The sequence below is a fragment of the Dromaius novaehollandiae genome, chromosome 4, assembly GCF_036370855.1.
Source record: "Dromaius novaehollandiae isolate bDroNov1 chromosome 4, bDroNov1.hap1, whole genome shotgun sequence".
In the NCBI taxonomy this organism is placed as follows: domain Eukaryota; kingdom Metazoa; phylum Chordata; class Aves; order Casuariiformes; family Dromaiidae; genus Dromaius; species Dromaius novaehollandiae.
The window spans coordinates 28,373,600-28,396,934 of NC_088101.1; the positions used below are offsets into that span (position 1 = coordinate 28,373,600).

Sequence of the window (23,335 nt, forward strand, 5' to 3'; positions counted from 1 at the left end):
GCATATTACAACAGTTAAGCACCAAGAGACAATTCTTGAGATGTGTTCATGTTGCACATTTAAATTAGACCTAAGTATTCTTTTGTATTTCTTTTTTCTTAAAGTGTATATTTTAAATATAAATAAGAGACTTTATCTGCATTAATCACAGCACATCTCCTTAAATGTTCTATAACTTTGAACTGCATCATGAAGAGAATTGTGATCTACAGGATATTGATAGTGGAGGTTAAAAAATTGATCAAAATAGATCATGGGAAAATTTCTCTGTAAAATAAGCTTTTATCTTCAGATTATTTATAGTATTTAGGAGGTGTTAATGTGTTGGAGCATAAAAGATACAACCTTTATAGCTTAAGTAGTTTGCCATATAGTTTATGTCCAAAAAAAGAATAATTATAGAACATGGCCATAAAATACATTTAAAAAATCATTCTGAACAGTACTGCATTTTCTTAGATGTCCACAGACATTAGTCAAGGTGACTTAATACAAAATAATTCATAAAACACATACTGACTTTATAGGTGAAGGATATTTTTGTGACATGTTAAGCAATTTTGCCTCCTCTCGATGTGATTGATGTTGGCTCAGCAAAGCCCTTAGAAATTTCTTAACCTAAAGTATGTGCTTTAAGTGCAAAGCACCTACGTGGTTTGAAGAATCCCAGGTTATGCACACAAAACAAGTGAGCTGATCAAGATTGTTTAGTAAAATGTTTTTTCCTCAGGAAAGGCTGAATTGTCCAAACTCAAAATTTTTTTGTGGGAACACTCCAGTGCTGATGGATAGAAATTATGCAGCTAGTTCTGAGGTCAAACTGAGAAAGTGAGAGCAAAGAAACTCCATGAGATAAGCCAACAAGTTAGCAATTATAACTTAGTGGTATTGGCTATTCCTGCATGGATCTCTCTTTCACCACTTGTGTCAAAAGCTTTTATGTTATATAAACCTGTTATAAATGGGAGAAGGAAGCTGTGCTTGGATTTTGCGTATCCATGATTGTTCCTACAGACTAGTAGATAAATGGGTTTGTATCTAATTATATCCTCTCTCCTCTCTCCTTTTCCTATCCAAATATTCTTAATTTTGTCATGATATACAGTGTGAACAAAATAAAGAATGAAAAGACCCCCAAACCCTAACAACAACAACAAAAAAAGGTTTTGAGATGTTAGGAATATAATGCTTGATTTCAAATGTCCTCAAGGTGATTTCACTTAACTGTTATGGGTCTATTTTCCTTTTTTCTTGTGCTTCATACATTACTTTCCGTCTGTGTATGATGGACCTGAACTATTTCTTAGCATTGACAGATCACTTTACATTCATCCTACACTCAATTATGAAGAAAGTGAATGAATATTCAAGGTGCAATGCATTGGAAAGTCAGATATCTTGCCTTTTTTGTTTTCTGGCATACACTTCTAGCAGGCTAGATTTAAAATTCATAGAGCAGAAACTTTATTCCAAGAACATGCCAGATTGAGTTCCCCAGTAAGACTGTGACTTCAGTAAATGTTACGATATATGTGTGTGCTCTTTCAAGCCCAAAACTCGTTATCCATGTGTTTTCTTATATTTCTCTAGAGCACAGAAATAACTTGTAACATAGTCCTCTGTGTGTGGCTCATAGATAATATACTCAATACACAAGAATATAACGTCATTGATGATTTATGTTAAATGATCCGATAGCTTGCAAGAGCTCTGAAATGGCATAGTTTTACAATAAGATATACCTGTTGTTTTAGGATAAGCACCAATAAAGAGCAAAAAGCACTGCGATAGCAAAACAAGTCACATTGTCATTTTTCTGTTTGAGATGCCCCGAGGGAAATAATAGCTGTTTATGTCAACCTTAATAGTGTTATGTGCAGACGAATAGTAAATATCAGCTACAGCTCTCGATTATTTACAGAAGAATAAAGAATTCAGTTTTCTTGAACACTTGTACATTCATTTCAAGGTTCAGATTTTAATTTTTTCCACATAGAATTAACAGAAAAATCTGTTTTCCTTCTCAGGGCAAAGCAAGCTCTTGTCTGTCCGTTAATAAGCATAGCAAAATATTTCTCCAGGCAAAAAATGGGGGGATTTCCCAGTTGGATTCTATAGGTATTTACAGAATGGAAAAAATGTGGTATTTTCTTTTTTTTTTGACTCATTATTAAATAAATGAAAACAGAAACAAAACCCTTGAAAGAGCCCCATGAAAATTGGTGGCTCCATCTCTGAGCTCTCACTCAGTTTTACCAGGTTAACCCCTAAGATTAAATAGATCCAAAGCTTAGCCAAGAGAAGGAGCCCCTCCGTTCTCAGTAAGAAAAATCCAGCTCCCAGTCTGGAGAGGGGATGCCTGAGGTGCACGACTCCAGCTTGGCATACTGTGTTTAAAAAACTATCATTCATTCCTTGTCTTCATTTAAGTGGCAGTCCCAGCTCCATTTAAGTCCAGCCACAATTTAATTTATATAAGTGTTAGCAGCATCAAGACCTAAGAGAATACAGGACAAGGAATGAAAAGGTCCATGGAAGTTGTTTGCCTCCATCTACCTTTGTCAAAGAAGGACAAGTAACAGGTTGCAGAGAAAACAAATAGCAAAGTACACCACAGAAAACAATGGGGACAAAAGAGTATTTGAATGTAATAAAATAATTTTCTTCTGTAAAATCTAATTCCTCCTCATTTCCAAAGTCAAACAGCAAAATCTTTAATTGCAAAATGTATTTCACTGAAATCAGAAGACTTCCATCTGTATAATTAATCATTTTAAAATACAACTGAACAAAAATAGAATAACATTACACTTAAAGTATTTCACTTGATCAAAGTAATGTAGAAAAACTAATGTATAGCATATAAATATATTAATATCTTTAATTGCATTAAACTATTTTGTCTTTCATGTTTGATTCTATTTACTTTATAATTAAATTCCTACAAGAGAAGAGAGAGGAAAGTGTGCCAATTAGAGTGGCCAGAGGGAGAAAGGCAAGCAGAACTAGTTTCTGAGTCTGAGCATAATGAATAGTAATGATTAATAAATCGAATGCAGAACTAATTTTATTATCAAAGCAATTCAGTCAGAGGGAAAAGAGGGAGCTTATAAGTAAAACTGGGAAAATGCAAAACAAAGTAATTAGCTACTTAAGCAGACAACTTGGTTTACTTTGCATGAAAAAAGTGAGTTTAAGGGGTAAAGCAGTAGAGAACAGTCTGTTAATCCATTTATCCTAAATCACAGTCTTTATGACCCAACATGAAAAAAACAAAAATTTCAACATTATTTAAAATGCAAGTAAGGGAAGTATATATATAAGAGAGAAAATACATTTCAATTAGGTGTTTAGAACTAGTTCTGGAATTAAAGTATCAACATATATTTGTTTGCTATAGGGCATATTTACGGTCGTTCCATAGCCTTCTCAGGATTCAGAATTCACTTCCCTTACCAGAAAGATAAATCTTTTACTCGACCATAATTGCTAGTTATGTTTCGATCGCGAGATGAAGGCTGTTCATCGGAGATTTTTGAACACTCTTCCATATATGGTAATCATACCTCTGCGCAGCGTTCACTCTTGGCCTGCTCAGTCTGGGCTTGGGAGGTTCTGGTTTGGGGTTTTTGTAATTGGGTGGAAAAATTCTTGAAATCATGACATCAATACTGTTTCTTACCAGAAATGGGGGGAAAGAAGTAAAAAATCTGTTCCATAAGCAGCAGAACTACTGAGAGTTGGTTTTTGAAGGATCTGTATCCTTTGTCCCTAACCATTGTCTACAGGAAAAACTACCCTGCGCCCAACGAGTCGCTCCTGCTGAACAAAATATGGACTTGAGCTCCTTTCCGTCTGTGGCTGCTCTAATTAATCTCGCTTTCTCTCTTTTTCTTTTTTTCTCTCTCTCTCCTTCTTTTTTCACTTTCTTTCTTGCTTTTTCTTTCTCACTCACTTTTTCCTTGCTTTTTTCACTCTCTTTTGCTCTCTTTCTCTTCTACTCTTGTCAGAATATAATTATTTCAAAGATTTTTATTCAACTATGAAACCTGGCTGATATTAGCTAATAGATTCAAAAATTAGGAGGAGGAGGCTGAACAGGCAGCATGATCGTGTAATCTACAGTCTCTACCTTTTTTCTCCCCCTCCTCCAGGCTCCAACTCACAGCTGTCCTTCAGCATCGCCTCCGGGGACAGCTTGGGACAGTTCAGTATTGACAAGAACGGAGTCCTGAGCATCAAACAGCCTTTGGATCGGGAAAGTCAATCTTTCTATAGCCTTGTCGTTCAAGTGCATGACATGGCTGCTCCCCCAGCATCCCGATTCACGAGCACGGCTCAAGTTTCAATTATTCTGCTGGATGTGAACGACAGCCCTCCTAGCTTCATCTCTCCAAAGCTGACCTACATTCCAGAAAACACGCCAATAGATACGATTGTATTCAAAGCCCAGGCAACTGATCCAGACAGTGGTCCAAACAGCTATGTTGAATACAGTCTGCTTAGGCCTTTGGGAAACAAATTCAGCATTGGCACTATTGATGGTGAAGTAAGGCTTATTGGGGAGCTTGACAGAGAAGCAGTGTCTAACTATACGTTGACTGTGGTAGCTACGGACAAGGGCCAGCCATCCCTTTCTTCATCTACAGATGTAGTCGTTATAGTCCTTGACATTAATGATAATAACCCACTTTTTGCACAAAAGCTTTATAAAGTAGAAGTTGGGGAAAATACTTTGACAGGAACGGATTTAATCCAGGTGTTTGCTGCAGATGGAGATGAGGGTACAAATGGGCAGGTCCGCTATGCCATCATCAGTGGAGATACCAATAATGAGTTTCGGATTGATTCTGTTACGGGGGTGATAACGGTTGCTAAGCCTTTGGACAGAGAGAAGAAGCCCTCCTATACACTGACTGTTCAGTCATCTGATCGTGGAAGCAGCCCAAGGACTGATACCACTACAGTCAATATTATTCTGAAGGATGTTAATGATTATATCCCCACGTTTGAACTTTCTCCCTACTCTGTGAATGTCCCTGAGAACTTACAGATACTTCCCAAAATTATTCTTCAGGTCAGTACATTCAGAAAATAAATATGTATTTGCTACAGTTATCAGTATACCTTAGTATATGTTATTAATATATGGTATTTTTCCTCCAAAATTAAAAAAGTCTAAGACACAATTTAAAAGTTGTTTTGGGGGCTGTAATCTCATACACAGTACTTCTTGATTTCTTTTCCTTTTTTGTTTGTTTTGGTTTTTGATTTTTTTTATAGAAATTTACATTAGGCTTTGGTGTTTGCCTTCCCATTTTATGCATGCACTGGGATTTTAAGAGTTTGCTGTATTATCTCAGATTGGTCTTCACTATCGTGCAACAAATTCCTCAGTCTGTAATCGTTACCTAGAAAATGTGAGGCTCTGTTACAAATAACGAAAGATCATTACATGGATTCAGAAAGCAGGAGATACAGTACTTACTTAGATGTGGAGCTGAGCCTATACTAAGTCATCTGTGGTTTTCACTGAGCCCCAACATAGTCTTTACTGTATGCATGCCTAAGAAAAAGAAGTAATCAACTATTCAGTATTTTCAAGCAACACTTTTAAGTTCATCATCATCCCGTTAAGTTGTTTTACAATTACAGGTAATTTATAAGGGGTTTTAAGGCATTTGGGTTAATTCAATCCATTAATTTGGATAAGCGTCATGGATTTTCTCTATCCTAGTAAAATTATGAAGACCCTGCACGCATCAGTTATTGATATTTCTTCCCATGTGTTTGCATTGCTTTTGTAGGTTGTAGCAAGGGACGATGATCAAGGCCTGAATAGCAAGCTTACTTATGTTCTCATGAGTGGAAATGAAGAAGGAGCTTTTATTCTCTCGGCCAGTGGAGAGCTCCGCTTGGTGCAGAGCCTGGACCGAGAGACAAAGGAGCAGTATGTTTTACTGATCACAGCTGCTGATTCAGGTAAAGCAAATGTGCTGTCCCTTCTAGATACATTTTGTTTTTACTTGAAAATATGGCATTATGAATATAAAAGAAATATTTTTAGATCTTCTCAATTAAGTGCTTAGAGCTTGGTACCCAAGTTCTAATCTGGAGCTCAGTGGTAAAGGCTAGACTTGCCTGAAGTCAAAAGGAGCTTCAGTTTCATGAATTCAGGGTTTTATCCTTAGATATAGGTGCCTGATTTTAGTAAGATTCACTACAAATTTAGGGTTTTTTTCCTAGTAATAAAAAGTGGTCCTAGCTGGGTCATGAGAGCCTTATGAACGGCAATACGAAACTAATGTAATGTGCAGACATGTCAAAGCAGTGGCTGGAAAACAGCTGAGGGCTGCTCAGTTAATCTCATTGAAATGTTACCTCTGAAATGTGATCACAATTAAAATAGCAACATTTTAGTTTTCACATTTGCTTAACATCCAGTTGTATATGTTTGCTCTAGAATCCCAAGTGTTTTCCAGGTTCTGTAAGTATAAGACACAGACATGACTTCTTGTTAGGAAGACTTTCACTGTAGGTGCCCAAGCATGAAATTTCTGTTGCAGATTTTGGTATAAATTTTAGTAAAAGACAAGCTGGGTCGTATTCCAGACAGATCTTCAATCTCCCAGAGTCCGATGGGATGTTACTGCAGAACTTGGTCTTACTTTCTAATAATAAAAATAGAAGCAAACCCAGCTTGTTGACAAGTTGATACAGTTTTGATTTCTGCCATATTGTGTGCAGTATCTTATGTCAGTGACAATACATTGCCAGTATTGGCTTATATTTGCCTATTGTAGCTCGGGTATTTCACAGTCTGAGCACAGCTGAAGCTGCAGAATGCAGTTTTAGGACTTGACATATCATTTGTCTTGCATTTTGGCCAGAGATACTATGTCGCATTGTATTTCTTACGCTGGCTTTCCGTTACTGTGTGACTACGAAGGGCTCACTTGTGACTCGGGCTCGCTTGGACTCAGACGTCTTTACATTCCTGCAGAAGCTTAGGCTGGATACATAAGAGGAAGCAGACGCTGGATGTCTGTTTAATCTCCCAATCCATGTTGGCAGGAATCAATTAGGCCAATATACAGAACTTAGCCTTACATACAAATTACACTAAGTCTGAACTGATAAGAGATGTGTCATGCAGCAAGCAATTACTGTCTTTCCCAGAAAAAGGAGGGGAGCAAGAAGTCAGTTTTACTCCTCGCCTAGCATTATATGTAAGCCAAAAGTTTGACAATAGCACAGTCTTTTCCTAAACTCAGCTTCCTAAGAAATGTGAAATCCAGGAGAAGGTTTACCCAGCCATAGCAAGTAAAAATATTTATTTGTGTTGGGAGACTTCTGAGTTTCAAATAGTCCATGGGAGGCTTTAATACATGAAGTGTGCGTGGGGCCTTTGCCTTAAGCAGCTGACAAGAATGGCAGCACATTTCATTAGTTCCTATGTTTAAACATGTAAATATTATGCTGATTAAACATTATTTGAAGCTGTTGTTTTGAATTTGCTGTGTTCTCATAAAGCTAATTCACAAGTTGTTATTCCCTCTTATCAGTGACAAAGGAAACTTGCAAAAGTGTTCAGAAACAGATGTTAATAGTAGCTTTAAGTTAAATTTAACTGTTGTACAGTGTTTAAATTTGTAATCTGACTAATTTACAGTGATTTGGTATAGTTTTTAACCAGCCGTATGATTAATGTTAGATAATATCTTTTGATTAGACTGGAGACTTATTCTAAATTCATACCATCAAAGGAAACATTGAAAACCATGCTGAAGCATATTCATGATTTATCTAAATTAAAACATCATAGGAAAATGTCCTGCTCCTGTAGAAGGCAATTTCAAAACTTCTCTTGGTTTTGTGGAGGCAGGATATGGACCATAGTCATAATAAATCCTTTACTATCCTTTAAGTACTTGAAATATATTACATACTTAAGAAATTCTAGGGGATCCTTGTTATGTTTGAATTAGTCATACTGAGTGCAAGCAGTCTAGGTAGTAAAGAAGACTCAGGCATATCATTTGTTCTGAGACCTGTTAAAGAAAGTTGTTTGTCACAATCATGTGGACCAAGTTATGCACTCTGGGATGTCTGTCAAATTTTTTATTACTGTATATTACTTTAACATATGTGGAATGCACATTTACTACTGTAGACATTAGGCAACAGAAATAGAAAAATATTATGGGGAAAGAGGCCGTTCTAAAAGAGTCATAGGTTATCAAAAGAGTATATTACTTTCTTTAGAAAAGTCAAAATCCTAACAAAAGCTGCCAGTGCAGGTGTGGGGCACATACCCAGGTGATAACATACTGACCTTTGCTAGTCGGGCATTTGCTTCATGAAACAAGGAATGTCTGGCTATACCACCAGTATGGTCGTGACGCTATGTTGAAGTAAGTAAAAAGAGTGTTTTGAATGTTAGGTTTTTGAGCAGCTGATAAACATTTACAAAAACAATCCTTACAGGTATATCCAGTTCTTTGCATGCTGTAGCTGTTTCTTTTGATATTAGCATGTCTCCAGAAAGAAGGATTTTGCAGAGGGGCAATTCAGCCACACGCGTGCACACACACATGTGCGCACGCACCCACACACACATGCCTGATAACGCTTCTCTGTTGGAAAGCAGTGCCTGCCAAAATGTTGAAGAAAGCAGACTTTCTGAAATCATTCTCATCCTTATTATCTCTGAAAATGAATCAAGGGAAAGGTATTATCCTTTGCACTTTTTTGGCTTTTATTAGCTGTAAAAAAGTCTTTCAGATTGCCTTTAGCAGCCCAAGCAACAGTCTTGCCATATATGGTGCACCTTGTTTAGTTTTGTTGCTGACAAAAATCACAGTAGACGTCCAGATGCAGTTAACTCTGGAAATGTCCGGGTAGCACATTGAGGGCAAAATTCTGGCCGTCCGGCCCTTTTCCAGTTTTCCTCAGAATCTCTGCATCTCAATTTTTATATGCCACACACTGACTAATTTAAAACATTAAAGGATAATATCCTGCCCCTAAAGAAGTTATGCCAAGTCTTTCCTTTGTTTCAAGGAAGCAGGCACAATACAAACCTTAAGGCCTAAGGAACTGATGGGTTCTCAACTAGTTTTCTGCTGCCTTCCTGATCTCCCTATATATAATCAAGGATGTCTTACTTTTCTCGTGTTTATTATCACCTCATCAATTTGCTACTGCGCTTCTTATAGTGTTCTCCTACCTTGTTTATGAGGAAATTGATGGAAAAAGATGTATTTTTCATTATTATTTCATTATTCATTATTTTCATTCATTTTTATCTGGCCATTGTCAGTCCAGTGTATAGTCCGTGTCCCAGAAGGTGCTTTGATCTGGGATCTCAGAGAGTTTCCCATCTGGTCTGGAGGAGGGAAGAGGCTGATAAAGCATCTTCTGGTGCTTCAATCAGGGTGGCACTTGGCATAGTGATTTGTGGCCACAGAGGCTTTTTCATGCCCCATTTCAGTGAGATGGGATCTCCATTTTCAGCCCTGTTTTGTCATTGTTCTTCGTTTGCTTTTGCAATTCTGGCCTTCTCCAACTACTGCGTGGTTTATGGTCTTAGTTTAGTTGCATCTCTAAGCAGCAGGGATTTACTGCGGATACCCAAGTGTCCCTCACTAGGGACATTCAGCATCTTCCAGAACTGTACACCTGTGGCTTTGGTCATGAAATGAAATATATTTCAACCCCCAAAATTCACCCATTCCAATTTAGAGCCCCTCTTGCAGCACATACTGTAGACCAAGATGTGTGCATTATAAATATAATGACAGGCAAAATGATGGAGTGTGGAATAACATGATAGTGTTTAGATTGCAGATGCTCCCCCAAAATATCTGCTAACATAAATGCCAAGAAACCTATGTGCAACTATTAGAATGTGTCTTTATGGGTCTGTTTCTACCACATAAATCATTTGTTTTGCTTAGCTATACCCTTCTTTATGGCAAAACTCTTGGGAAAAGAGACTTTCTAAATTACTTTTTTCACCCCATCTGCTGGGGACTCAGAGATGGGTAAACATTCAGTTCTGGCAGCAAGACAAGAGCTGGTGTGGCTGCTTTTATCGTACATGTCTTTAACTCTTTGAGCAGTTTTCTGGAGAAAATGTTAGCATTCCAGCAGTCCTCCTCCTCATATTTATTGGTTGCAGGGGTATAGAGTAGCACATCTGGAAACCTGCTAGCTGCCCAGGACTACTGTTTAAATGGACTGCAACCACCATATCATGCATTGGTGGGTCAGAAAGGCATGTTGCCACAATACAGCCAAAATCAAAATATGACATTTCTAATCAGAAAGCTGTGTTCCTGTGGGTGTCTTAATTTTATTTCATTTAAAAATTATCTATTAACCAATTTAGAAGAATAGTTCTGAAAAATGTAGATTGATTATTACAGTTAGTTAGCTGTTCTTCATATACCTTTTTGGCCTGTAGGAAAAACAACCATATGTTTTTTCTTTAGAAAATGTTGGCCATCAGCATATGCATTCTTCCCTTCAAGAATGCAGGAGGGCAACCAAACACCGGAGGTTATATCCTTCACAGGAATTCTCTTTTGAGATATGCTTTTGGTCTGCTTCAGTCTAAAAATCAAATGAAATCTGACAACTTAGTTTTATTGTTTTTCTCATTGTTAACACATTTTAAGATATTTTCAGGTTTAGGGTCACAAGTAAAGGACAGCTATATTTTCATACTGGAAAAACTGCAGCTTCTTTATTTTCTGGTAACAGTAGGAAAGAATCCCAAGGGTTAACATTATGTGAGATTTATGTGACTGGGCTTAAAGACATTTAACCTCATCCTGTTTTCTTAGCATGCACTGTACTTGTACTTAACATGCAGTCTGCCGTGCGAAAAGGTGTTGTCTTAAAACCAATTCAGCTATTTTCAAAATAAATTCAGCTATTTTTAAACCTTGGTGGCATCAAAACAAACAAACAACTCACAAATTGCAGTTAGAAATGTCCTGTTTTCCATACTTGCTGTATCATATCTAAATATACATATCACTTATACAGTGAATGAGGCTGACATATACTTACCTCAGACGCTTATTGACTGGCACAGTAATTGTCCTCTTCTATGTTCTGTTTTATGCCACAGCTATTTCAAAATGAATGTGGGTTTCAGTCCCAGGCCGGGTTATTTCCACACCATTATGGAAGCTCTTCCTCAATACTATCTGCTAATGTTTAGTTTTACTATTTTAGTAGTTTTTTTTAACTGTTTCACTGGTACCAAAACAACTGTTTTAGTAGTCTTGTGTTATTTTTCTATTTCTAAATCATACAATGGGACAAATGAAATGGTGACAGAGTGAACAGTGAGCTCACAGGGTTTATTTTGCCTTACCACCATCTGAAATCAGGAGAGAAGAGAATTGAGAGTGGCTTTAGGTAGCTGTAGGAGGCTAACAGGAGGATCTTACCCCTTTGCAGAGCCTAGAAACTGTTTGCAGTTTTTAATTTTGCTGTAGAACAGCTCAGAAAGACATTTAGGAAGTGGGATTACCGCAAAGTCAGTCTGATGTCCCCTAGAGAGTAATTGTCAAGGAAGAGAGCATATCCATGTCTATCCGATGTGACACATTTCCCCCCCCAAAGGAGATGAGGCTTTACCCCATCCCTTCAGAGGACTGCCCTGCGAGATGCATAATCCAGCCCCACAGTAACATTTGAGGGATTTAGTCCTCTATTTGGAGTTAAACCTTCATTATTAGGTCACTGTTTTCAAAATAGTTCAGTGATAGCCTCTGGTCTAAATCCAAGCGTATGTGTTCTCGGGGGTGAGGGGCAGGAGAGATGTATATTCAGATTGGCAAAGGGCTCAGGCTGGCCACCACAAGTTGAAATATCTGTAAAAACAATGAAAGTTAGGGGGTTTTTTGCTCATGTTAAAATCAGGGACAGAACTTGAGCTTTGAGACAAACTTAGATGCATTGTGGATTTTATTTGGACAAGGCTGTCAAAGTTAGAAATACCTATTAAAGTATTTATTCTCTTTAGTTTAGGTATACTTTTCCTACTTCTAGAAAAGGGCTCAATTTAAGTGTGCATCTTTCCATTCAAACATTTCTCCTGGTGAAATTCCCTTTCTCTTCTCTACTGTGATTGTGGAGACTCCAGCAGGTATTTGACAGTCTTATTTCAGATGGAATAAACTGCTTCTGCCTGAGGCTTGTTGAGTGAACTGTTCTCCATTTCAATGCATTCAACAAGAGAAAAAGAAGAGAAATTATTTTAAATAATTTAAGATCTTCTGATTTACTGTTATTAGTATACATAATCCACTAATCGCTTATTTGTACCTTTTGGAAGTAGCAGCCAGATACAGCAGAACTGAGGTGGGAGAGGAGGATATCAAGCACAGTGTATCTGTGTTTGTTTTGCAATATAAAAACCTGAAGAATATCCACATGAAAATAGAGTAATATTTTTCAGGTCCAAATGGTGTGAAGGAGAACTCCATTGATTTTTACATTTGGCATGGATTCGAATCCCATAATTGTTTTTTTTACAGAGGACAAGCAGAATCCTAATGAGGTTAACATACTTCCCATTTATGGTCTAGGAAAGCATAACAATGGGTCTAATAACATAGCCAAAAGTTTTAATTATTATACAGACACTCTTGAAATAATAAATCAAAAATATCAAGTTTTACATCCTTCATCAATAAAACTCATCCAGGCTGTTATTTGAAGCATGCGTTACTTATTTAGAATATTTTGGTAGTGTTATTCAAATACTGGTGAGAATTGTTGTTGTCTGTTTCAAAGAACATTTTTTTACAACCAAAAAAGACTGAATAATAAGCATGGATGGTGTTCTTTATTACTCTGTCAAGTGGGAGTTGTCACATTACTAATGAACTAAGCAGGAATATTCAGTGATTCAGTGTTATTTCTCATCATGCACAGTTTCTTACAAGAACCATGTAAAAATGACAAATGAGGAAAAACAGAAATTAGAAATAAATGGCTATCGAATGCCAGCTTTGCCTGGCACTCCTGTGTGTGCCCTGAAGTGACAAAAGCTGGTTTCTGTTCAGCTTCAAAGGGTTACTTTAGTAGAGCAATGTGCATGTTTTTAATGTTGGATTACAAATTTATCTGCTTAAAGATTTAAAAATTTAAAAAGTGAACTTACAAAATATTCTAGGACACTTCAATTTTCATTGAGTTTGGCCATGGTCGGGCAAAACGCTGTACAGCATTGATCCAAAAGAATGAAGGCCTGACTGTCAGATCTTTAATCATAAGCTGTCTTCAGTATTGTCCTAGCTTTTATTTGCTTTGCTATTATTATTTCTTAACATGGTGTTGCCAGTTTGAGAAAAATAAAGCAGTTATATTTCTTTGAAAATTTTTTCTCATAAACTTCTGGAAACCAGAAAACAGGCCAGAATATAATGCTTAATATGTAGGATTCAGTCGATTAACAAAAATTCAAGGAAGAAAGAACTGCTCTAAATTTTCAGGCTATTACAATCCTCCTCTATTTGATCAGCCATCTAGCTATGCTTAGTTTGGAAGTCTTATATGAAAATTAATTTAGCATTACTGTCCTCCTGCTTATGTCACTTTTATATGGAATTGTACCGCAAATGTGTTGGTGAGCTTGCTGCCTGCAGGTAGTTTGTTTTCGAGAAAGAATAAGAATAGTCGTTATGCCGTGCAAGGAAAATTTCTCAGCCTGTGAGAAAAACTAAAATTTTCCAGTGATGGTGATCTTAAACTGTTGTTTAAATAGGATGTTACACCTAATAAATTGGAGGTCTGTTTGCTCATTCTTCAACAACAAAGCTACAATTTCAGGGAGCCTTAATTACAAGGATAAAACCGGTAAACATGCCCACATGGTCTGAACACTCATCCCAATGGTTAATCTTCACTATTTGTAGATGGTGTTTTTAAAGTATAATTCAAAATCATACATTGCAGGAGTTTTGCTGTGGGATATTCAGGAGTCATAAGCAGTCAAAAATTGACTCAGTCAGCAGACCCTGCAGGAGCCGGCTTCACTATTTTTTGTGTTTACAGCAATAACTTATAACAAGGATCAGTAATCTGTGGTTTTAAGAAAATATTTTTTTAATGTCTACGCCTTTCTTTTAAGTTGCAGTTCTGTTTTCTTTAAATCTTACTACAGTCTTGGGAGGCTTTTGCAGTATCTACCATCATGCCTACAAACGCGCTTATCCATTGCACCCTCTGAAAACTGCACACAAGATGGACATGTGTAGAAGCACGCTTATGTCCAGGCATTTGCCAGTGTTTGTATGGGCATTATATTCACATGTGAAAAGCTGGCTTTAAGGATTCTTTTTTGAAACATATGCAGAAAAAGGCAACATCTTGCTCTGGAACTAAATGCAGTTCTGGCTAAGAAAGTTGTGTCTGCGTGATACCTGCCTGTGTCCTTTCTGAGCACCATCCCTAATGACCTCTACCTTAGGCGTTATTGGATTATATGTGTGTGTCAAGGGTTATATGGCACACGAGATTAATGCTTGTGCTGTTCATTGGAGGGGAACAGAAGTTGACAGCCACAGGTTGCTAAATCACATCTGCTTATGGCAGAAACCCAGGATTCAGCTTATGCTGTACGCAGTGTGCCAGCACTTACCTTCAGGAGCTTTGCTATTTTCCTCTAGCAAATTTTAATGGGAAAAAATGCTAAACTGGAAGATTATACTATCCACTATTCTTCAGATGAATAAGTGGTAAGTTTATGAGAGAGAGTGTGTGTGTGTAGAAGGAGATTTGGAATAGCATGAAGTCATTGTGGTAAATATATAGCATGCTTCTGCTTTATGTATGTATGTATGTATGTATGTATGTATTTTATTCTCAGGCTGTGTCTGTGTTCTGATGGGTCCAGTAATAGTGGAGTAACTTTTTTTCTCTTTTGATCAGCAGCATGTAAGCAGAAAGGAAAGATGAACATGTGCATAGTCCAGAGAACTTAAAACTATTTGTGCATATGCAGGTTTCACCCTTTCAGTAACATATCAAGTATAAAACAGCTTAATCTTGATACTGTTGTGAAACTGCAAAGTTTGGTGAATTCACAGAGCGCTTTCATTCAAGCAGGAAAGAATCAAATTTTAAAAATCATTTGGATAAAAACAAGTAAGAGATCCCATCTTGCATCAGTATTTGAGACAGGGAGTTCCTTTGCCGAGAAACCGAGGATGTTTTCACATGTGTGAGTACGTGTGCTTGTGCACGTGCACGAGCAAGTCTGCATGCGGCTGGACATGTCGTTACTTGAACGAGGCTCGACTCTGTTTCATGAAGTGGTTTTGCATTTGACCACCTATCCTCCCAAAGTTAAGTCTGTCTTCTGACAGCATCTTCAGGCTGGGGGAGATGCTGAGGTTTCTAATATTAAATCTTTTTTCCTCATCAGTTCATCCTTGCACACATGCGGTTTTATCTCAGCAATTGTCTTGTTTTTTGAAATACAAGTTCTGTGAAATCATCTTTGGGAACTCCTAGGTGTCACAACCACTACTTTGCACCTAGCCAGCTACAGGAAGAACTCAGATTTGACACCTGCTCAGAGATTTCTAAAATTTTGGTCTCTGCATGGTCGTATTCACCTGTCACCTATTGAACTGAATGAGATTAGGGCTGGCCTCTGAGCTTTTTATTACATTTGTTTGTGAACTACTTATTTCAGCTTTTATCTCAAAATATGCTAAGTTCACCAGTTTTTTAAGACTTGATATGAAAGCACATAGCGAAAAACTGAGCTAAAGGAAAACAAAACAAAAAACGCTTAACATATCCAACCAGGGTAAATACTTGTGGTGCAATCTTGAAACGCGAACTACTTATTTTTCTCATTTTGCATATGTGCTTTCTTTTACGTTCCTGGAAAATAAGTTGATTTAAACCCTTCTGTATTTCAAATCTAGCTTCATGTGCAGTAAAAATCAAATGTGTAATGCAAGCTAGTTCCATTTTAACTTACTCAATCTCTGTATTTATTTTAAAACTCACCAGTTGCGTGAGGCCCAGCACACCCTGTCTGCATTTAAATGCATTTAGAGAAATTGGCGGCTTTATTGTGAGAAAGGCCTTGTTTACTTCAGCGAAAAAGTTAATGCTGTCTAATAACACATACTACTTCTAGCCCTGGGACTCATTCACTGAGTGTTTGACTGCAGAAATGAAATCCGCTTTGTTGCAAAGCAACACATTTCAGTGAAGCAAAAATTCCATTTCTGTTAAATCGCTTTCCAATTTTCAGGATAATGATGTGTTTAATTTACCACAAAACATGGTAAACTGCCCACAGTATGACTTTTGATTAGTCATTTAGATTCATTTTATTTAATTTTATTCCTTTTTTCATTTTAGTGAAACAAGTATCTGTATTTTTTATTTAAAAGCTTATTGTTAGTTTTCTAGCACTTAATTTTGATATTTTAATGCTTGCAAAAACTTTGAGTTCCTGGTTTCTGAAAAGAATAATAGTTTCATTATTTGCATTACTAAGTATGTCACAGACAAGACCCAGAATCTATTAATACTTCAAATATGTGGATATCATGCTGAACACAGGCTCTTATTTCTTTTTCTTTCCTGTAAGCCACACAGCACCATACAGCTGAAATGATTTCCGTTAACATCTTCTTTTCCTGAATTTTCCTGAAGCATTGAAGCTGCTGTGTGAGTTTGCTTCAACTGGTTTCTTTTACTACTGCAGTTCACTAACTACTTTAATCATTCCACCACTTATGCTGAAATACAGCTACATATTGAGAGCTGAGCGTACATTAGAGGAGGCAGTGTCATGTATCTGAGGATTACAGAGAGCCAAGGCAGCTTACTGTACCCTGTTTTTGATAGTGGGGAGTGTTTCCCAAAAATCGTGGTGTGTCAGGGCTTGCGCCTACAGCAGTCACTTCTTTTGCTGCTTTCCAGGGCACGTGCATGGAGAAGAGCAGGCCAAGGTGCAAGCGAAGCAGACTTGAGGTGCATCCGTTTTCTATGACTTCACGGCACATAAGCGTTAGTGCAAATTAAAGGAGTGAGTGAACTATGATGAGTCACTGAGAAACACATGACTGCAGGTTATCCTGGATTTGGGAAGTAGAAATTCTGTCAGCTGAAATCATATTTTTCCCGTGATGCTGTTTCGTTCCCTTTCTTCTAATCGCATTGGTGCAAGCGGTCAACGTTTATTCTTCCTCCTCCTGCTGAAAGGGGGAAAACAAAGAGGTTGGTAGGACTGGCTCTGACTTCTAAGCTGACAAATTCCCAATATTGTGTTTTTGTGGAAATCAGCCATAAATGAGCAATGGTGAAAGGGGCAGAAAACCAGGTTGTGGATCTCTGCCAGTTGCGCCTTGCCAAGAGAGGCAGAAATGAAGGGGTAAGAGAGGAAAGGCTTCACATCCTGCCCAGCTTCCTTAATGCCGTTTCTTCATGACGGCTCCTCAAACTTCCCATGCGGAGAGGGCAGTCATAGCACGATGCTGGACAAAACCCCCGTGGGACGTTGTAACCTTGTCTTGCAGCTTGTTCTCCAGAGCAGACCCTGAAGGTCTGCTAGTTCTCTTCATCCCCAGACACATGTTTACTTGCACATGTAAGCAAAAAGCTTAAATTTTTGGAGACACATCCGTGGGAAGCAATTTTCTTCCTGAACTCAGCATTACTATTTTGACACTATCCCAGGTTAATCTCTATTACAGCAATGACGTGTGGACATTTGTGAGGCGCTCTGCTTAATGTATATGTACAGCTGTCACCTAGAAAATAAACTGTTCAGTTCACAAAAACAGACCACAGCAGACAGATATCAGCAGTTCAGAATAATAGTAAATAATTTATTAACGTGATCTTTTAAGTTTGAAAGATTTGACCTTCCCTGAACAGTCACTCTGACCTTTTCCTTTTATTTAACTGAGTTAATTTTATGTTTTTAGGTTATTAATCATTTGGTGGTGGTTTCATTCCTCCCACTTTCTAGAATACAGCTTTTCAACCTGGATATTCCCAGTCTCTGTGAGATGTGGTATTTTGGGATTTGAAAACGCTAGTGATACAGCACTAGAGAAATGCTGCAGCTAAGAGGTATCTGGCACAGAAATAATCATTATGCTGAAAAATAATTCAGTATATTATAAAAAAAAATGCTTGAAATTTGTGTACAAGTTCACTAAAAGAAAAGTGTGTGTTTCTTTGTGGAAGCAGCCCTGAGTGCTGTTTGTAGGAGTATGCAGATTCTTATGTGGCTGTGTGCAGTGATTTTCTGTAGATTCTGTACATAGCTGCTTTATTAAAAACAGGTAGGCGACATCGTGAGTATTTTGCTATTATGGCAGAATTTACAGAAAATTTACTAATCTTACTTATGCAAAATATTAAGCACAGTTTGAAAAAAAGGACTGATACACTTGCATAACAAGAAAACTGACTTGAGGAAGATTTGCTATCGAAGCAAAACCAAGCAATCTGGGAACACAGCCTGACCATGGAAACTACTTTTCTTACCACAAATATGACATCTACGTTTTATGAAACTTACTTATTACCAGGGGCCAAATTCTGTGGTCCTTACGCAAGCAGAACTTTCACTGAAAGTTCACTGAGGACGATAGAATTTGGCCCCAAGCTATTACTTTTCCATAGAAAATTACTTCATTTGTAACTTCCTCTTCTTATATTTCTCGGTAACTGCAGAAATGTGAGCTGGTCGTTTAATTTCAAGCGAATAAAAGCTTTGAGGGCTCACTGTGAAACTGCAACTTTATCTTTCAGTGTAATAGAATAAAGGAGTAAATTTGTGGATGTGATGGTTTACCTAGAGGAAAAAAATATGTATTTGGATAGCAACATACAAAGGAAACCAATGTAGATGTGTGAGTTTTTCCATCTAAGTAAAGTGAGAATGATTTGGTTTTGAACGGAAGAATAGCGACTTAGGATGTTACAAACACCTGAATTAATATTGGAGTTTGGGGATATTTCTGCAAGCACAAAGCAGCCGCAAGCTAGCACTGAATGAGATACAAGCTACTTGCATTACCCTAGCTAGTTTTAATAGTATAGTGCTCAACCTTGGCTAGTAAATACATGCCTCTAAAGCTAATATAAACGTGCCCATGCTGCTCTGTGCTGTGCCCTGTAGACATACCTAGTGGGGCAGTAAAATCGGAGAATAGTGGCACAGAATATATAGGGAGCTAATGTACCCCATGCCACCTGTGCAGGTGAAGGCTTTCATCTTGCAAACTCTGTTAAGGAAACAAGGTACCACAATTGTGCCATCCAGGGCCCTATGCAGGACAAATTTCAGGTTCACGTGAGTACTCTCATTTTGGCAAGTGTGTTGTATGAGTAAGGAATATGTGTGCAGGTAACATTTCCAGAGTCAGGCCGTAAATGAACAAAAAGAATATGGGGCTGAAATCAAACCTACCCTTAGTCTTCCTCTGTCTTGCACTGTTGGCATGCGCTAAAGGTTCATGTAAAACAACAGAACAACAAGACAGCAACGCGACTGAATGGAAACTTTAAAGATATTTGGATGCATCTAGACTTTAACTACAATGAAGTGTGAAATACTGGTCCTGATTGTTGTCACTAGCTAAATGTCTTTTGCTTTGGGCAGGATCAGTATTTGACCCTCAGAGCATTTGTCTGGTATGGCACAAATTCGGATTCCACACACATGGAAGGGGATCAGGGCTGATCCGAGTCAAACAGCTGAATCAAAAGCTGGTGCTATCAATGCAATTCTGAGTGGGAAAATAGCCATTGCATAAAAGCAGCTATTGTATCTGGCATCCATTTTGACCATTTCTGTTAGGGGACCAAAGATTGAATAGCCATGCAGGAGGAAAAAAAAAAAATAAGTCCATTACAGCATTTTGCTGTTAGTGTGTGGTATTTTGCCAGCAGACATGAGCGAACTCTTCCCATTCTCCTCGGTGATCGGAAGTCTTGTGAATGTAGTTAGCATGGCACAGAGCCCAAACTAATATACCCTGCGTCTTATGGCTTCCCGTGGCTTAAAGCTTGGACAATGCAAGCTTGCAAAGTACCGCCTAGACAGACACTCGAGTTAGTCCCATCAGGTCAGTGTTGAGTTACGTTTAAAGGAGCGTTTTGGAGAAGCTGCCATAGCAGTTCATTTTGTGAATAAACTGACAGCGTAAATTTTCCAGCGTTGGCTCTTTGTTTTAGCAAATACATTTAAAACAATGAATTTCAAATTTTGACTAGGATTTGAATATTCTTTGAATATGACTTATCCTAGATTCATTTCTGAATTATGTATAAATTGTTTAATCACCTGTGAAACTTAACAACTTTCAGCTTTTCATTTCATTAGCTGTGAGATGAATGTCGATTAAATGTGTTTGGAAGGCCGGCGCTTGATGACACATGCAGCGAATACCACTGAGGACTCTGTTTCATTTAATGCAGTAATAATAAACACTCCGTGGGCAATATTTCAGCAATCAAGAACACTTTTGCAAGCTTTTCTATCTATAAGTGTTTGGCTAAATTACAAAATTGAGAAAAGGATTTAAAAAAAAATAAAAGTCCGACTTACTGCCTTAATGTAATCTTCCTGGCTGAAAGTATATTAATTGGCAGAAAGAATTACCTCAGAATAGAGCACAGAAAGAGCTTCATTGTGTACGGCGGCAGCGCAAAATCTACGCTCCTTGGCTTGCAACTTCTTTCCTTAGCATTGTGATCCGGCCTGTCTGATCAGCAGACTTCAAAGTGAACCTTGCAAAATTTATAGCACGTTTCCATTTGAAACTCTTTTCATTCCAGCCATTTGTGCATCGTGCCAAGTTACTTTGAAGTGTTTTACAGTTGAAAATGTTCTTCCCAAGCACAGGCCGCTCCCAGATTCTTCCTGTGATGCTTCTTCAGCTTGCAAGTGTTAAAATTTGGAAAACTGTGTCTTTAGTTTCTCTTTTATACAATAGCTCAGTGCCTGGCGTGCTCGCCAGGACCGTGTGAAACCTGAGTTCAGAGCCTGCCACGTCCTCGACCTCGGAGGGGTCGGGCCCAGGAGTAACCTCGTGTAGCAGCGACCTGATCTGCTGCTTGGTGGAAGGATTAGTGCGGTCCTGCGAGGATGACTGTATTTTATCAAATGACACCTTACTGGAATAAACGTGCTTTTTTTGCAAGGACTCACACCAGTCTCCCAGAGGCTGGCACAAAGCTTTTCAGTACAGTCCTTCTTTCCCTGGTCCAGCAAATGACGAATTATTGTATCTCTTCAAGATAGAAGGGGAGAGGGATTCAGGCTTGGGTACACCAGATGTGGTCGTCATCTGTCTTTTGAGTAAAAGGACCATAACTGCTGTGTTTCATGCACTATTATCACTCTCTTTACTTTTGGCTATGCATTCAAAGAAAGGAATGATCCCATTTTTTCAGGGACCCTCAGTTGGACAATTTGGTTTGCAGGTGTCTTGCTGGTTCTTGGCTCAAAGTAAGTGTAAGAAAGTGTAAGAAGTGTAAGTAGGAAAACTAGCATGAACTTGCAGAAATTTCCTTTTTTGGGGGGGGGGGTGGAGGGGGAAGCCTAAGAGAGTAAATACTGAAAGATTACACGTGAATACTCATACTCTTTCTCACTTGTTCATACTCATCAAAGTTAAGTATTAATTAGAATAACAAGAAGAAAGCAAGCCATAGCTTAAATGAGTTCAGTCCAGTTTCCTGTAAGCTGGTACCCACCAGAGTGAGCAGACTGCTTCAGCTTTAGTTGCTGCTCTAGATGGTTGCTTCTGCAAAGAGATCGAGTTTGAATGAGTCTGAAGATTGCACAACCATCTCGCCCATTCAGTGGAGGTCTGCCTAGGTCAGGGGTGTGACTGGCGGAGGAGATGCAGTGTGGGAAGCTGGGCTTTGCTGCTCTTCCCACTTTATTTGTTCTGCGGATAAATAAATTGAGGGCTTGAGTCTTCAAGGCTGTCAGTGTGCCACCTTTGGAAGACCTTTGCTTAGAGAAATAGGAAAATCAACCACACATTCAAATTGGTCCTAATTGTTACGGGAAGGCTTCTGTGTGATTCCATGACCATCTTTTTCTGCTGAGCTTGTGTTACAAAATGTTTCTGGAATTAAATTTAAAAAAAAAAATCTTTTTTTTTTTTTTTTTTTTGCACAACTTCTGTAGTTTATGTTGAGATGCCCTGCTTTGAAACAAATCCGAACCTGTCCTGTATGTTGAATTGGCTTTCGTGCTCTGTGAACTGTGACATGTTCAGACGTTAGGCTTTAAATTGGGAATGGCAGAGCTCAGATCAGTATTGTGGTATTTGTAACCTCTAGCATTTTATATCCTACTTTCCCCCAGGATCTCCTGCCCTCACTGGCACTGGAACGATTGCTGTCACAGTGGATGATGTCAACGACAATGTCCCCACGTTTGCCTTTAATGTGTATTCTGCCACTATTCCAGAGGATGCCCCTACAGGGACAGATATTTTGCTAGTAAACTCCTCAGATGCTGATGCTTCTGCAAATGCTGTTATTAGGTAGGTCATTTGCTGTTACTGTATGTAGTACTGCCTCATACCTTGCCTGCAGATTTTTTTTTCCAGATGCCCATCACCAGTATGACATGAGCCTTAAGACATGAGAGGACAGTTGTATCTTTGCAGCTAAACTGTATAAGCAAATCTAGCTTTTTTGATAAGCTTATAGAATTGTATTGAGGGCAAATAGAATTGCAGTATTGTTCTTAATTTTTTACCAAGTTAAAAGCAAATGGGATTTTAAGCCACACCTGAGTTTAATTGTTAATGGGTTAAATGTAATTGTTTTATTCATATTTCTGAAGTTTAGAGGTAAGCCAAAATTAAAAAAAATAAAAAACTCAAACCCCTTAAACTGTAGAGAATGTCATAAATGGATTAAGCACTTTAACTTGCAGTTTTTATATGTACATTCCCCGCATAATGAAATATGATACAGGCTGTGAATACTCTGCCTTACTTCCTCTCATTAGCTGGTGTAGACTTTGAAAAGACTTAAGCCTTATATTTAGTTTAGCTTTTAGAATTGAAACCTTGTAATTAAAGACATAGCTAATATATATAATATGAATTTTTTTTTAATGTATTCCTGAAGGAGCTAGAAACCATTGTTCTTGGCGGCTGACAAACTTCTTAAGCATTAGGTCAAAAGAGGTTTGGGAAAGGGCTTGGCAGGGGAGAAGATGACATGTAGTCAGGTTTCAGACTTCATTAACAAACCTGATACAAAAGCCAACTTTGGGGCAGGGCTTAATCTATCTAAC

The 23,335-nt window shown here is 38.1% G+C and overlaps 1 protein-coding gene across 1 annotated transcript in view; it reads left to right on the forward strand.

Moving 5' to 3' along the window:
• FAT4 (FAT atypical cadherin 4) overlaps positions 1-23,335 on the forward strand; it is a 149,237-nt gene that overhangs the window by 85,972 nt on the left and 39,930 nt on the right. The window contains exons 5-7 of the mRNA XM_026122491.2: positions 4,155-5,077; positions 5,808-5,982; positions 22,391-22,571. Coding sequence (XP_025978276.2) covers positions 4,155-5,077; positions 5,808-5,982; positions 22,391-22,571 — 1,279 coding nt within the window. The remainder of the gene's footprint in view (positions 1-4,154; positions 5,078-5,807; positions 5,983-22,390; positions 22,572-23,335) is intronic.